This window comes from Haemaphysalis longicornis, unplaced genomic scaffold, assembly GCF_048455015.1.
Source record: "Haemaphysalis longicornis isolate Haplotype H1 unplaced genomic scaffold, Haemaphysalis longicornis Haplotype H1 scaffold_7, whole genome shotgun sequence".
NCBI classification, from domain to species: Eukaryota; Metazoa; Arthropoda; class Arachnida; order Ixodida; family Ixodidae; genus Haemaphysalis; species Haemaphysalis longicornis.
In genome coordinates, this window is record NW_027526422.1 from 46,433,212 (window position 1) to 46,448,436 (window position 15,225).

The window sequence follows — 15,225 nt, forward strand, 5'->3', positions numbered from 1 at the left end:
GCGCCAAATTGGCCCATATTTTCCTAATGTAACACATTAAAGTAAAAATTTCTGCTCAGAAATATTTTGTATGTGTTGCAATTCCATCGCAGTGAAATAAAAATTTTATAACCATCCCTCTTCGCACTGCATTTGGACCTCTAGGCCCTCAGTGGGAAGAGGTCGGGAGTTGCTGTAAGGGGGGGGGGGGGGGGGGGGGGCGCAGCGGTAAGACTTTGCCCCCCCTAATCGAGAACTCTGCGCACGCCAATGCTGCTGTACATTCCTAAGGATCAGGAATATGTCGCTTGGCTTGTGAAGGATTATCCTGCCCGTGCATTCCTTGTATATGTCGTCTAGGAGTCTTGTGTAGGTCTCCTCTATCCCCTGGTCTTTCAATGCTTGCAGCACTGCTGTGGTGCTCGCTGAATCGAACGCTTTTTCATTGTCTATAAATGCCATGTAAAGGGGTTTAGTGCGCTCTGCGGATTTTTCTACCACTGGATTGACAACATAGGAGTGATTTATTGTTGGGCACCCTTTCTTAAACCTAGCCTGCTCCCTTGGTTTTTGGGAATCCAGGCTGTCACCTATGCATCTAAGTATAACTTTAGTAAACAGCTTGTATACAACTGAGAGTAGGCTGATGAGTGTAGTTCTTATGGTCCTTGGTGTCCCCCTTCTTCTGAATCAGAATTATGTCAGCATGTTTCCAGGCTATGCCCACTTTTAGAGTTTTTAATTAAGCATTTGTAAAGTAGTAAAGCGAGCTTTTCCAATGCAATATCTCCTCCCTCCTTGAAAGGATCCATGGTTATGCCGTCGTCACCTGCAACTTTTCCTCTTTTTATGTTCTTGAGAGCTTTTTCAACCTCATCTTTGCTTATTAGTGGGACTGTGTGAGCTGAGCGGGTACGCCGACTAGTATCCCATGGTCTAACAGTGCCGGCGTATAAGTGGTTTAAACTCCAGGCTACTTTGATTAACTCATCTATGCTGTGTGCAATATCACCCTGCTCGTCTCTGAGCATGTTCATCCTGTCTTTGCCTATAGCTACGTAGCTTCTTTTTAGTTGCTCTTAAGCTTCCTCCTATTTCCAGTGTTTCTTCGATTGCTGCCATGTTGTACAAATATATGTCGTTTGTTTTACTTCTGTTAATCAATTTTGACACCTCGGCTAATTCAGTCTGATCCGCCGTACTCGACAGTTTCAAGTTTTCACGTTTCGCAATTCGTTCCTTTGTTTTCTGAGTTAGTTTTCCCTTCTGTTTCCTATCAACTACTTATCCCACAGCTGCTTTCAACACTATGATTGCTGTTCTTAGGTTGTCATTGAGCATGTAAGCACTATCCTCGTCCTGCCCAGTTTACAAGCGCGAATTTGTTGTGAAGGGTTATTTTACGGTCCCACGTCCTGGCTCTCACTGACTCCATGTCGGGTTTCTTTCTCTTCACAAGTCTCGTTCTTTCCCTTTTGTGATTCAGGCTTTCTTTGCACCTAACCATCCTATGATCGCTGCACCGAATCTTGCTTAGCACCTCCATATCCTGCACTGTCACTTCAAATGAAGTCAGTTTCATCTTTTGTTTTACCGTTGGGACGTTTCCATGTCCATTTCCTATTCGTTTGTTTGCGAAAGAATGTGTTCATTATTCTCAGGTTGTTTCTCTCTGCAAATCCCACCAGCGCACCTCCTCGACTATTGTGACTGCCTATTCAAAAGTTTCCCACTGACCTTTCTCCCATTTGCTTCTCACCTTTTTTTTTGCGTTAAAGCCTCCCATCACAATCAGGAACTGTGTTGTTCCCTTCTTTAATGCTGATTCGACGTCCTCGTAGAAGCTATCTACGGCCTGATTGTCTTAGCTAGCTGTTGGCACGTATGCTTGTACTATCTTTAGCGTGTATCGCTTGTTAGTTTGATTACCACTACTGTGACTCGTGTTAATGCTAAAAAATTTCTTAACGTTCCTTGCTATTCCCCTGTGGATTGATTCCACCCCGTGCTCTCTTTTTTTCTTGATGTCCACGGTAGCACAGAATATGTCCGCTAGTCAATTCCATGGTGTCTTCTCTTCTTCTTCTAACATCACTTACCCAAGAGCTCCTCTAGTAGCACAGCTAAGCTCCCCTCGCTAGACAGAGTGCGTGCGTTGAACGTTGTGGGTTCCACTGGCGGCCTGTCCAGACCTGGACCCAGATATTCTTAGCACCCTCTGCTGTATTGCTGGCCTGACTGCTGCTGTGGTCAGGTGCTCTACAGCTGCTGTAGACTGAGGGCCGAGAGTTGAGTTGGTCAGTCATAGAAGGTGGAGGCCAACCGCTGCACCAGGGTGGCAAGATTCTTCTCTGGTGAGGATCTGAAAAATTAATTTAAAACACTTACGTTAGGTTCCACGTGGTTATCCCTGTACTGTATTTGGCACTTCCAAGTGGTCATTCCATAATGTTATTCATGCCTGGCGGAGTGTAAATTTTTCTTTTGCAGTAACTTTATAATGTCAATTTCACAGTGAGTTGCCCCCACCTTGAGTGGTAACAGTGTGTGATTGCTGAAAGCAGAGAAAACCCAATTAATATGCTAACAAAAGCTCCTCAGCAAAATTAGTCAGATTCGTGACATCTTTTTTTCTTTTTTCCGCCACTCATTTTGAGAAGCTGTTTTTTGTTTAGCCCAGCAAATTTTGGGGCTTGTTGAGAATGGTGCGTGTGGGACAGAAACGAAGCCCTTTGCAGGCACTTCAACATTCTTACTGAGCTTCTCCAGTGAGCTATGGGGGCTTTAACCCTTTGAGGGTGGGCTTTTTTCACCAAATGCGACCCCCCCAGGGTCAGTTTTTTTTATTGCTGATTTAAATTCTTCGGATGAATCTAGTATTCCGAGAAAAAATTATCGCAATTTTTTTAGGGTGACCATAAAGTGACAAAAAAATCGTTTGTGTTGTTACATATATATGATTTATTCATGAGTAACACAAGAAAAATTCTAAATAAAAATGAGAGAGTAACAAGCCGGCACCTTTTGAGTGAATCAAAATCAGATAGACATCAGTTTCGCGGGCACAAAAAACGGTAAGCGCCCGGAGGATAATACCAAAACCAGCCGCCGCGCGCGCGGCCGGATTCGGGAGTGATGGTAGATGGCGCACTGCCCATAAAATACAAAAAAAAAGAAAAAAAAAAGAAAAGAGCCTCATCAGCTTCGCAGGTGACCTTGGTCTGTGACAGGCGCAAAAAGCGAGAGGCGTCCGGGCGTCCGGTGGGCAATACCCAGCGCGCCCCCTCGTTACCGGATATGCAAGCGATAGCCGGCACACCGCTCAAGTAAATCATAAAAAAAACCAAAAAGAAGAGCCATCGGCGCAAGAAAAAAATTTGACGTATTTCCGAAGTGTGGCAGCACATACCAAGCAAGAGAAGTTGGCGAAAAAGGCACGCTTTTTAAACATACGAGCAATGACGTACATGTACGTCACTGACCATTTTGAAAGTGTTTGCCGATGCCGTACATGTACGGCCGTGACCCTCAAAGGGCTAAAAGCCGGTGCCCCCACAGCTAGTGCGAGCTACACGCTGCCTCGGCAGTGAGTGCCAGGTGCAAACTGAGGGTGGCCGGTCGTTCGGTCGATGGGTGCAGGTCAGCGGGCGCGGGAGGGCCTGTCCCTGACGCTGATCCTGTGGCCCCAGCGCCTCAACGAGTCCTGCACGGAGGGCAGGCACTGCCGCGTGGACACCTGCCTCATCCTGCAGGGGCCCGCCCACCTGCTGCCCCAGACCAGGCGAGCAGCCCGCTCTTTCTTTCTTTTTTGTGGAGATGGAAAAGTTAGCACAAGCAGGAGCACCTTGCGGATTGAGGTTTCGCTTTGTGGCTCTTCCGCACTGGGGTACAAAAATTTTGAAATGCAGAGCAGTAGCACAGAGGCGACCTAGGACTTGACCAGTGTTGCCACGCCTACAGGTTTGAGTGGACATCGACAGATTTTCGAGAAATATATGTGCAGGTTTGCAGATAACCTCCAAAAGATTCACAGTTTTGTGCTCTGTTCTTAAAGGCTATGTGTGTTTCACTCTTTTGTGCTGAGCGGATTATTGTTAGCAGGTAAAGAATGGTTGCCAGTGCGCGGTGGTGCTGTGCCGCACAGTACCACAAGTTGTGAGCAATGTTAAACAGTCAATATAGGTGGTATAGAAAATGCACAGTTATAAATTGGTAGCAGTGAGGACTCATGGTCAAGTGGTTACGATGCCCACTTCGGAGCCAGAGGGGCCCGAAACTTTCGAACTGGCAGACGATGTTTTTCTTTTTCTTTCACCCCTCCTCCTCTCCCCCTGATCTGGACTCAGCAGTGTATGTGCCATGGTACTAGAAACACATTTACCGCTGAGCTAATGGCCATGCACACATGGCTACAGACATAGCTTGCTGAGAAAAACTGACCCCTGTAATGAACTATTGGCTGCTGTTGCTGCCAACAGGAACATGGACGAGCACAGTAGCCATAAATGCACTGCAGGAAATAGTAGCTTATGTAAAGGGTTGAGCTCAATTTGCCAAATGTTAGTTAGAAATGCGTCAAACTTTGCAGAGTTTTAGAATCTTGTCATTGCTCAAACATTGCATAATTTATTTGTGACCTACTCTGCTTTCATCTCTGAAGACCCTGAAAAATGTCATTTTTGCTTGTAGGCTGGTTGTGTGTGCCTTATGCTAGCACAGTTGGGGGTTGAAGCTGTGCAGGAAAGCAGCTGGTGCCATGCCGTGAAGTGTGTGCTTGGTGCAAACCCAACAGTGAATGACATTCTCATATTTTCAAACATTCGCGAATATAAAAGTGCAAGGAGCATCGACTAAGTCTTTAATTATAAATTTTAATTATTGTGCTACCTATTAATTAATTCTGGTGTTGATAACATAGTTTCTAAAAGGAAATTTGTGGCTAATGACTAGGTGAGCCGCTGTTCAACGACTGTGACATCATGAACCTCTAACGGGTTTCCTTTCTCCCATGGTGTAGCTTGTAGACAAACTCCAAAGCTGCCTGTGACTCGAAAAGAAATCACAATGTTGTAAAAGACCATTATACCATTTAGTCATGCTTGCATAAACAAAACAGAAAGTGCCCTTGCATTTACCGTCAGAAGCCACGTTGAAAGCCAGGCCGAGCAAGAATGGGACGCCGTCAGCTGTTCCATGACGACTCCCACGATATGCATGCAACTGCAGCGACAGATTTCCCTCTAGTATTGCACGAGTGGGAAACTCTGTGGCGTTGGCCTGTGAAGCTTCCAGGGGTCTGCCTGAGTGGGGGTGTGCTGTTGCAGCAGGCGTCCGCCCCGCTGCTTCCTGGAGGCGGTGCCACCGTCGGTGAGCCGCCCCGTGTTCCTGCAGCGCTCGGCAGCCGACACCCGCGTCAACTGCACAGGGGGTGTGTGGGCCAGCTTCCTGTACACACCCCGGCCCGAGCTCACCGTCATGCTCTCCTACGTGAGTACCCCTTCCCCCCCCCTCTCTCTCTTCTTGTCTAAGGGAGCTGGCAGTGGTGCTCACAGCAAATGGGAAGTCACACTTGCCCTTGAAGCGATAGTCAAGTCACGTGCCCTTTGTCAAGCGGCCACACGGCTATGTGCACACAATGCAGTAGTTCCATTGGGATGCGAGTACGGGATGTAAGTTGGACATGGCCAAGAGGGTCGAGCAGTTGATGCTCGGGAGTGCTTGTTTGAAAGGCTTTTGAGAAAGGCGCTGCCCTGGCTGCTTCCCGGTTCTGGAACCCTTGAGCACACCGTGAAATGCCTTCCGCTCACACCGGGTGACAGATTGCCGTACTCAGTGGGCCCGAGATGAGCTTTGGCAGTGGAGTGCATGGTGGAGGGTAAAAAGCGACGTTTCAGCTGGCACAAAGGAAAGCATGCATCAAATCGATCTCAAGATCTCTAACTGCATTGGCTGAGCAAAACCTCCTTCACTCCCTTGAACAAGGGAGTGTATGGTCGTAGTTCACATTGTGATGAAGGCGCTGGCGCAAGTGTTACGTAAAACTTGTTGCCGTTATCATCATGGAGGCCTGCAGCTCCAGGTTTGGTCCCCATTGAGAATAAAATACCTTGCGCATTAATGGCTGTGGTTGGCTCATTGCATCAGCTACAGTCTCTAGGTGGCTGCTTTTGCAAAGGATACATGCCCAGTTGCTCCTGGCGGTTATGCAGTGAAAACTCAATCCAGCCAGCTCTTGTAGTTCAATGTGAATTTGGTTTTTATCCGGAAAATAAGCAGAGAAGCATGAGTGAAATACACGTCATATAAAGCTTATTTGCCTATAATCATTAGTGTCACCATCTGTAGATGACGACTAGCAGTCACTGTCACTGAACCCACAGTAAGAGGCATCTTTATTGTTGCCAGAAAGTAGTTTGATTGCTTCATCAATGAGGCTCTTGTCAGTCATCCTTTGTGTTGCAGCGCCCTCATCAATCAATGCTTTGGCCATAGTCAGTTTTTGGACGTTACTATTTTGAGCATGTGGGTGCTGCATTGGTATGTACTGTTGACACGGGGAACCCTGTCACATGGCCACAATGAGGATAAGGTATGACCGAATCTGGGCCCATGCACAACTTGGTCATCTAGTGGAGCATTTCATCTCTGCCATGATGTACAGTTGTATGCTTGTACATTACGTCTTCAATAAAGGCCTATTCTGTTGCCTGTGAGCATTGGAGTCTATCTACCGTGTGCGATCTGGTATGCTTGTTTATAATTCCTTTACTTTCGAATTGCAATGGTTCCACATTGCTAAAGCCAGAAAAAGAGGTTATGTTCTGATACTGATAGTGAAGTGCCATCATTGGCTGTCTAAACCCATAAAAATTGCAAAAATTAGGAAGAAAGACTGTGCTTTTTGCAGAGGTGTTTTTATGTTCGTGTTTTTTTTTTCTTCTGCGAGTTCTGCTACCTGATTCTAAGCTTTTTTATTTGAGCTGAAAAGTCATTATTTGCTCTCCCATACCGCAAATCTGCCCGAATGTGTGTCGGTGCATACATACTGACAGATTTTTTGCTGGGGCCCGTCACACTATGTAGTTAAGAACATAAACAAGTAGGTGACATTTGACGAACTGTACATGCTCACATAAGCGGCACAATCAAGAAAAGTGGGTATCTATGTCGTCCACTTGGTTGAAGTGACGGAGATCCATAGCTATTGTGACTGCAAAATATTTCTTGCCGGGAAAATCTGGAGTGTGTGAACTGACATGAGTGTGGGGCGGTTGTTTTTCCGGGGCACTAAAGCGGGAAGTGTTTCCCCAACAGGGTGACCGGTCCTTGGTGAACCTGCACCTCATCCACACCAGCTACTTGCTCTTCTTTGTGGTGATGACACTGGTGTGCTACGCAGTCATCCGCTTCCACAGGGCAGACACCGGCAACAAGGTGGGAATCGTGCAGCCTCTCCCTTTATCCCCTCTCCTGTTCTCGTCTTTCGCATTCATGTGTCACGAAGAAAACCCCATAAAACATCTGGTGATGGGCTGAAGGTCAGTCCCTCACTCACTGCATGCCCAGCCTCCCCCTCCAGACCCGATTCACAATTCTGGGAGAATCTTGTTGCAAACACACCAATTGTTACCTCCACTGCAGTGAAAATCGTAGTGTTAACTATAAGTCCTTATGCACTTCTTTTTATACACACTAACTGCAATGAAAATGATCTTTTTAATAAATCTCGCATGGTGACTTTGCTGTGTGGGGTGTCTATGCATGCTGTAACGTTGCTAGAGACTATTTTGGGGCCCTTTTAAGAGTGTAGGCTGTTGTTGTGCTCTTCTCATTTGCAATTCTATGCTGTTTAACGGGAAGAGTTTGGTAAAAGAAATGGTGGAATTGTTCGATAAATGCTGAAACCACTCTGCTGTATACGAAGCCCCTTTAAAGTTGGCTACATTACTACACGCACATGCATTGCTGGCAAGATTTTTCAAGTGCCATATAAAGAATCTGATATGAGAATATGAAGGCCCAAGGGCCTTTTATTGAATGTTACCATCAGATCCATTGTGTCACTACAAATCTCCATTTGCAAATATCTTGAAAGGAGACTTCACCACTATGCACGTGTTTTGCCGGGAAGGCATTTTTTTGGGGTACGATATGTGGAGAATGATATCGAAGTATGATGTGGAGTGAGGTGAGCAGAGCACACATTGGACACTAGCCTGAGTGCATAGAGTTTTATACTAATATGTACCAGAGCGAAACCTGGCACTGCAATTGCTGGCCGTCGCGGGTGCCGCCATTGCGGCTAGCAACATTCCTGACCTACTTGGCTTGGCTAGCGACGAGGCTTCTTTTTTGTCTCAAATCCGAAATCAACGAAAAAGGGTAACATCTTTTTCTTGTTCATCTTACATGAAGCGTCTAAATAATCCCAGACAAATAAATATTTTTGGAGCTTCAATTTTGCAATAACAAAACAAATTTGATTAATCTTCTACAGTAATGCTGCATTTTTGCAGCCAGAGACAACTTTCCAGCCTGTTCATGAGCCATGCCAAGAACAAGTGTAACGTGCCTGCCAGGTGCATGACGGAACGCTCGCTGAAGTGCAGCTTGCCTAGACAGTGGATTTCTGTTTAGTGTATACTAGTGTGAAACTTTATGCCTGAGTGAACCATGAGCCCTTGTTTCAAGAACGAATGTTTGCATGAAATTAAAGACACTACTTAAATGACTTGGAGCAGGCACATAGGGAAAGCAAAGACCTACAGTGTAATGTCCAAAACTTCGTGTCCACTCCATACTTGCAAGAGAGCAGACGAGTGCGCAATGCGGAAAATGTGTGCGCTAGCTACGAACCGTGTAATGCAGGGGTCATTGAGTGTTGGTGGAGCATGTTTCTTGCAATGCAGTGGTAAGCCCAAACACTGTTTCATAGCCCAGTTAATTGTGCCGATTTTTAGCTGGTAACCCTGGTAGCCAATGCCCTGCTGGGCCCTCAGCCTGTTCCTGCCTTGCCCAGCCCATTTATTACTGGTGGGAGCGCAGTGCAACTGGCGTGGCTGTTGCCCCAAGCGGTGGCGAGTGCCCGTGGTAGGAATGCTGACAGCATTGTGAATGCTTGTAGCAGCAGAGTGTAGATGAAGGAAACGAGTCTCCCAACAAGATCAGCACCATTATTTGGGCATAACAGGGCGCTGTCGTCTTTGCACCTCCTACCCATGTTCTTTACTTGGCACTTATGGAGGGCCATGTTGCCCCACGCAGGTGTTGCATCCTCCAGCTTTTTGTGAACCCTCCTCTGCACACTCGACCCCCGACCTTTCCGTGTGCATCCCCCTCGTCCGCCCTGTGTCCGATGGTGCACACCGTGTGCCAAATACCTAGCTGACGCATCCTTCCTGCAGGCTTTCTGCAGGCTCTCTTGCAATAGCTAGATGGCATCTGTTCTTTTCACAGTCATTCCCTAACTTGATCTTCTTTCTTTCTTCTTCCGAATGTGTATTGCTTGCGTTTGTCAGGCATTCGCAGCAGCGCCGGTCAGTTGAGCCTAGGTGAAGACTGGCACCTTCGAGGGCTTTGACACCATACACATTCTTAGAGGCACCGCCCAGCTTGGAATACTCAGAGTGCCTCTGAATTCCAAACACGGCTGGCCCAGGTCAGCCTGCACTGCTAAGTGAGCTCACTTGCAGACAAGACTCGCATCTTGTCGGAGCATCTTTCTCCCTTCAGGCTTCCTTTGTAGTACACGTGAAAAGATCACTGAAGTGCCAGGCATTGAAGTGCCAAAAAAGGGACACCACAAAAACTGGGACATTGCAAATGAAATGCAAGGGTTAAGAAAAGTGCTCTAAATTAAACGCTTGAAAATAAAAACACACCATGGTGTCTGCCTCCCTCAAGGGTTTTTTTTCTTTTTGCTCTGTGCATTGACGTGCTTGTAGCAGTTTGTGTTTCTGTAGATCTGTCAGTGTAATTCAGCCTTTTTGCACTCTGGGGGAAAGTACGAGGAAGCACTAGAAAATTAGCTATCATCAAACCAGGGGTGGATTGTGGGAAGCGTCTTGACTAAGCAAAACTGCAAGGGCTGTGGGAACAAGCTTTTTATTTCATCTAATTCGTGATGAGCTTCACTAAAAGTGTGGAAGTAGACTGAGTCCTTAGTGTTGTCTATGGAGATGCCAATGGGTCAAACACTTCAGTACCCGCCGCGGTGGCTCAGTGGCTAAGGCGTTGTGCTGCTGAGCACGAGGTCGAGGGTTCGATTCTTGGGAGCGGCGGCCGCTTTTTTGATGGAGGCGAAAAGCAAAAACGCTTGTGTGTACGAGATTTCGGCGCACGTTAAAGATCCCCAGGTGGTCAAAATTAATCCGGCGCCCTCCACTACAGCGCGCCTCATCGGCTGCGTTGCGTCGGCGCGTTAAACCCTACAATCAATAAAATCAATCAATCAATCAAACACTTCAGTATGCACACTGCTTGATATGAGATGTTTCAATGTGTGGAGCTGCAGACCTCCAAGAAAACGCACTAAAAGCAGCCTGCACAGTTCTTTTCTCTAAGGCATGTGACTCATGGTCACATACACTTAAGATAGCATGAAATGGTTGGTGCCACTTTTTTTTTTTCCTCATAAATTGCAACTTTGACGCAAATTTTTTGACTAAAAGTATATGTCAGCTGTCTATGTTGTATTTTTGTGGCCAGTTGCTCTAATTGGGTTGAACGTTCTTATGATTCATAACGCCGCAGTCAATGCGACTGCTGCATGCCACTTCGAAATCCGTTCCGAGTGATTGCTTCATAGCCTGGGTGTGTAAGCGAAGGAGTGCGTACTGCCGCTCCATGTATGTGCTGCACTGGGTTTAACCCAGTGCTGCACATACAGGGGGTGAAAATGTGAAGGAGTGTGCACTGCCACTCCATGCGCGCATAATTTGGGATTAGCTCTTTTTGTTATGAGGGCACACAGAACGCTATGGAGGTAGCCAAAAATGCTTTGCGTTAGAAGTTTCGGTGTAAGTGAAGAGCAGATAATGCTTGTGCGCTACTGGAAGCGCATGAAAGGGCTGACCAACCAAAGGGATCACTGCTTTCCTGTGCTTTTTTAAAAGGGGTGGTGGTGCATAATAGCCGCATGAAGAGGGGGGGGGGCTTTGGAATGTGAGCAGCAAAGGGCAATGTAGAGTGCAGCGCAATTGTGAGCTTCCTGCTGTTTGTGAAAAAAGATGTATTTGGCTTGAATGTTCTTGAGCACGCAATCCCCTGATCGCATAGGTTTACTGACTATGTTTAAAATGTGTTTCAGGGCCCCTTTAAAGCGAATTCTGTTATTCTCTGTTGACGAATGATGAGCATATACTAATGCTAATGTAGTGGTCACTGCTGCAGATGTTGCGAGAGTTGCCTACCAATTGTGCTACTGTTGCCTGGAGTCGAACGACTGACCTGAAAGTTGCTGGTTCGAACCCTGGGCAAATTTTTTTCTGGGGGAACCTGCATAGTCTTGGAGCTGCACGACAATTTTTCCTCTATAAATGCACTTACTTTCTCACGTATTTTTTTTTTTAATTACACCCCCCCCCTTCTTTATAAATGCTCTTTTTTCTGTCTTTTTCATGTGTTTTTACTGAAAAGTCCTCTACCCCACTTTACTTATTGGTTTGTACATAGTATAATTTCCCATTTTATTCGATTAGCACGAACAGCCTGCCTACTACTAGGGTACTTTGAATCAAATATAGGACTTGTGTCATTTGATTTGCATTCAGTTTTGTATTCAGGAATATAATGAAGAGTGAGTAGAAATGGTTGCTCAATCGTGTAGTCAACTTTCATTCAGCCTCGGCTAATAAATTTTATGACCTAATTTGGCCACATTTACTGGCCCCATCTGCGTATAAAGCTGTGCGTTTGTAATTTCTACTTCTGTGAATTAAAAGTGCTGTACTAAATTCAGGTGATCAAGCCAGGGTTAAATTCAGGAGAATTGACTTTGTTGAAGTGCAGATTACAATGGCACATACCATGCTAATTCTGGGTGAGCAGAGGTTTATGATGGGCTCCACGGAACTTGCACACTGTCAGGCAAGCTGCAACCTGCACAGCCTGGCTAGGTCAAATTACCGTATTTTTGCACGTATAACCCGCACCAAAAATGCGAAAATTTCAGTGGCAAAGTAGGGGTGCGGATAATACGCGGGTTTTTCCTTGAGTGCAGCTCCTACGCAGTAACACTGACTAAGCCTCCCATGGCAGCTATTGCGCAAAACATTCAAGGACAAGGAAGAAAAAACAAGGATGAGCACACTCAAACAACAGTGAATTTATTAGTGAATTGTGACTTTTCCCTTGCAGTCAGTGTATTCTACTTGCTAAATATACGCTTTCCTTTCCTGTATCAAATGTGCGGGCAGTACGCGAGGATTTTAGATGCAGAGCATCTCTTAGTCGACCCTCTGTCGTCCGGCGTCCGCACCTCTCCTCCTCGTCCCCCTCTCCACGCCAGCTGTGATAACGCCGCTCTCCTCCTCATCGCTCGGCTCATGCCGGCTCAGGAAGACACCGGCAACACTGTGCGCTAGCGCGTGCTGCTCCTCCTCTCCACACCACCTGTGCGCTACGTGCGCTGCTCCTCCTCTCCCCACCAGCTGTCCAATCACGCGCATGCGCGCTGCTCCTCCTCTCCACTCCCTCTGCTCTGCAAATAAACCCCGTCCGCGCTCCGCTCAGTTGCTTCTTCGGTACTGCGCCGTCCGATGACTGGAAATGGACGCCAACGATTCCGTCACTTAACTGGCTGGCACACCTTCAACTAGCGCCAGCCAGCACACTGTCAGAACCGCGAGCACCTCCGAAGACAAGGCTGCACAGAGGAGAGCTTGCGACGCTGAACGTAAACGGCGGAGTCGAGCAGCGGATTCCTCGCTTCGAGAACGGGAAGCCGCAAAACGTTCCCCACTACTCGATAAATAAAGAAGACATTTAATACGCTGCTACACGTGTCTTTACTCTAACAACCTATTAACACGCTACTACTCCACGGCTTTGCATCCCCTCAGGGTTCCCACGTGGGAAGATGGTGTAATTTTTTTTTTTTTCTTTTCCACAGGGCTGAAAGTGGGGCGCGGATTATATCCAGGGGCAGGTTATACGCGTGAAAGTACGGTACTCATTGAAGGATGTTCCCTACATAAAGGTGGTTAAAGGTATTTTGTACATGGTGCTTGCTCTCTGAACTGTCTTCCCCCCCACTCGAGCTATAGAATGGAAGCAGGCTTTTGCAGATCTCTTTGCGATTTTTTTTTCTACCAGGTGTTATAAAAGTAGATCATGTCCCTGTCCTAGATGGGATGCTTTATTTAATTAAGGCCCCATGACAGACGATGGCCCATCACTGTGATAGCATTGCCAAGCCAACTGTATTAATTGCATGACTTGTTTTTGCTTCTACATTGCAGCGATATTAACAATGCTCTCTCTCTCTCTTTTTTTGACTTGCAGGTGGTGGATGCTTGACATGCAGCAGTTGGTGGAAGCCTGCAGAGGTTGGGGGCCTCGGCGACTTGTGTTGACAAAGTGATCTGTACAGCCAATGAATGGACAGCACTATGGTGCGAACTTGCTGTTGCACATTAAAAAAGCCTGCCAGCAGCCACATGGAACAAAAGTAGCCTTGGTTCCTCTTGGTGGGTCTGCGATTTTAAGCCTCGTTACCAGGTGCAGCGTGGAATAAACTTTATCAGCTCAAGCTGGCCACGGTGCCGACACCCCCTTCCCTAGCAGTGCAGAATGCAACACGGGCCTTTTACACCATGTAGTCCCGGATTTCCCAAGACGTGGTGATTCTTCAGGCAACGCCCACCAAAGTCCTGCCACGTCGTCATGACTTCCATCGGATGAATTCTGCGATAAGGAATGCATCCTTTTCAAGGTCCCCTCTGATGACCATCCAGACCATCTGATGATGTGGGGCATCCACCTTATGATGAGTGATCTGCGAGGCTGGGCTTGTGCTTCAGCTTTCAAGCGCACAGCATTATTAAAGGTTTGCAAGCTGGCCTCATGGGTGCAAGTGTACTTCTGCAGAGGTTGCAACTAGTGCAGATTCTTGGTTGATGTGCTTGAGCAGGGTTCCAGGTGGAAGTTGTCAGGCTATAGGGTTATTTGTACTTTGATGGACTCTGCAATCCGACAGATTAGGAAATGGGTAGTGTGCGCAAGTTCTGAGCTATGCTCTACTACTCGGCTTGCAACTGAAACAAGGACACTGAGGCAAGCCACTTGCAATTGTAGAGCTTAAATTTTTGTGCCTACACTCCGTAGACCAGGAATACTATGTAGGACAATGTGGTTGACAAGTGCTCGCACTACTGAACAAATGGTCTGTCCTATGCCCAGCGCTGGCTGTGCACAACTGTACCCAACGCAACTGAATTAAACAGGATGACGGGGACTTGCAAAAAATGACAATTCTGTCAGTACCGCCCAGCAGCTCTGCTGAACAGCCAGACGAAATACTGATGGGCTTGTGATCGGCTGTGTCATGGATACGTCTTTTCTTTGTTGGGCTGCCTCCAGCTTCGGGCCATAACGCACGTCAATGATGAGCCCCACCGAATAATGCTGTAGTCTCACTGGCAATGCCAATAGCGTAGAACCGAGCATACAGTTAAAAGCTCGCTGCTCGCACATTAAACGTCGCGATCGGTCTGCCGCTGTTACATGGTTGAGCTGTGATTAACTACCGAGAATGAGATGGTGACCTTCAAAGTAGACAAATACTGGGGCTTCCTTAATTTACCATCCCGCATGGTGCGAGGACTGCTTTTTAACCGAGGGTCCCAAGGATTACATGGAAAAATCGAGTGCCAGATCGCGCCCAGCAATGAAAATTGATGCGAAAATTATGACGTGCAAGATATATTTGAGGTACAAAATGCCACGATCTAGCCCTAAGCGCCGCCCGAACCGACACAACGTTACGCTCACGTGCATAGTTAGCCGGCACAAGCTCGCTACAGCAGGCCACAAAGGCCCGCTAACACAACGCGCTTTCCCCTAGCCGGTTCTGAATCTGATTATAGCTGCAGCATGCGTTCCCAAGCGTCCGGTTAGGGTTCATGACCCCATTTAAGGAGAACTTTTCGCGGCCCGCACTCACGCCCACGTTGAACGAACCTCGCATGCTCTGGTCGCGAGCACCACAACGCCGAATTAATTCGTAGCCCAAGTACACGTCGGTGG

The 15,225-nt window shown here is 47.1% G+C and overlaps 1 protein-coding gene across 6 annotated transcripts in view; it reads left to right on the top strand.

Moving 5' to 3' along the window:
• LOC144145493 (transmembrane protein 248-like) overlaps nucleotides 1–14,040 on the top strand; it is a 23,843-nt gene extending 9,803 nt beyond the window's left edge. For 5 of the 6 annotated variants that reach the window (XM_077677138.1, XM_077677136.1, XM_077677137.1 and 2 more), the window contains exons 4-7: nucleotides 3,619–3,760; nucleotides 5,304–5,466; nucleotides 7,294–7,413; nucleotides 13,483–14,040. In XM_077677138.1, the coding sequence (XP_077533264.1) occupies nucleotides 3,619–3,760; nucleotides 5,304–5,466; nucleotides 7,294–7,413; nucleotides 13,483–13,497 (440 nt within the window). In that variant the 3' untranslated portion in view covers nucleotides 13,498–14,040. The remainder of the gene's footprint in view (nucleotides 1–3,618; nucleotides 3,761–5,303; nucleotides 5,467–7,293; nucleotides 7,414–13,482) is intronic. The other variant, XM_077677141.1, reaches the window with a different exon arrangement.
• The last annotated feature ends 1,185 nt before the right edge of the window (nucleotides 14,041–15,225 follow it).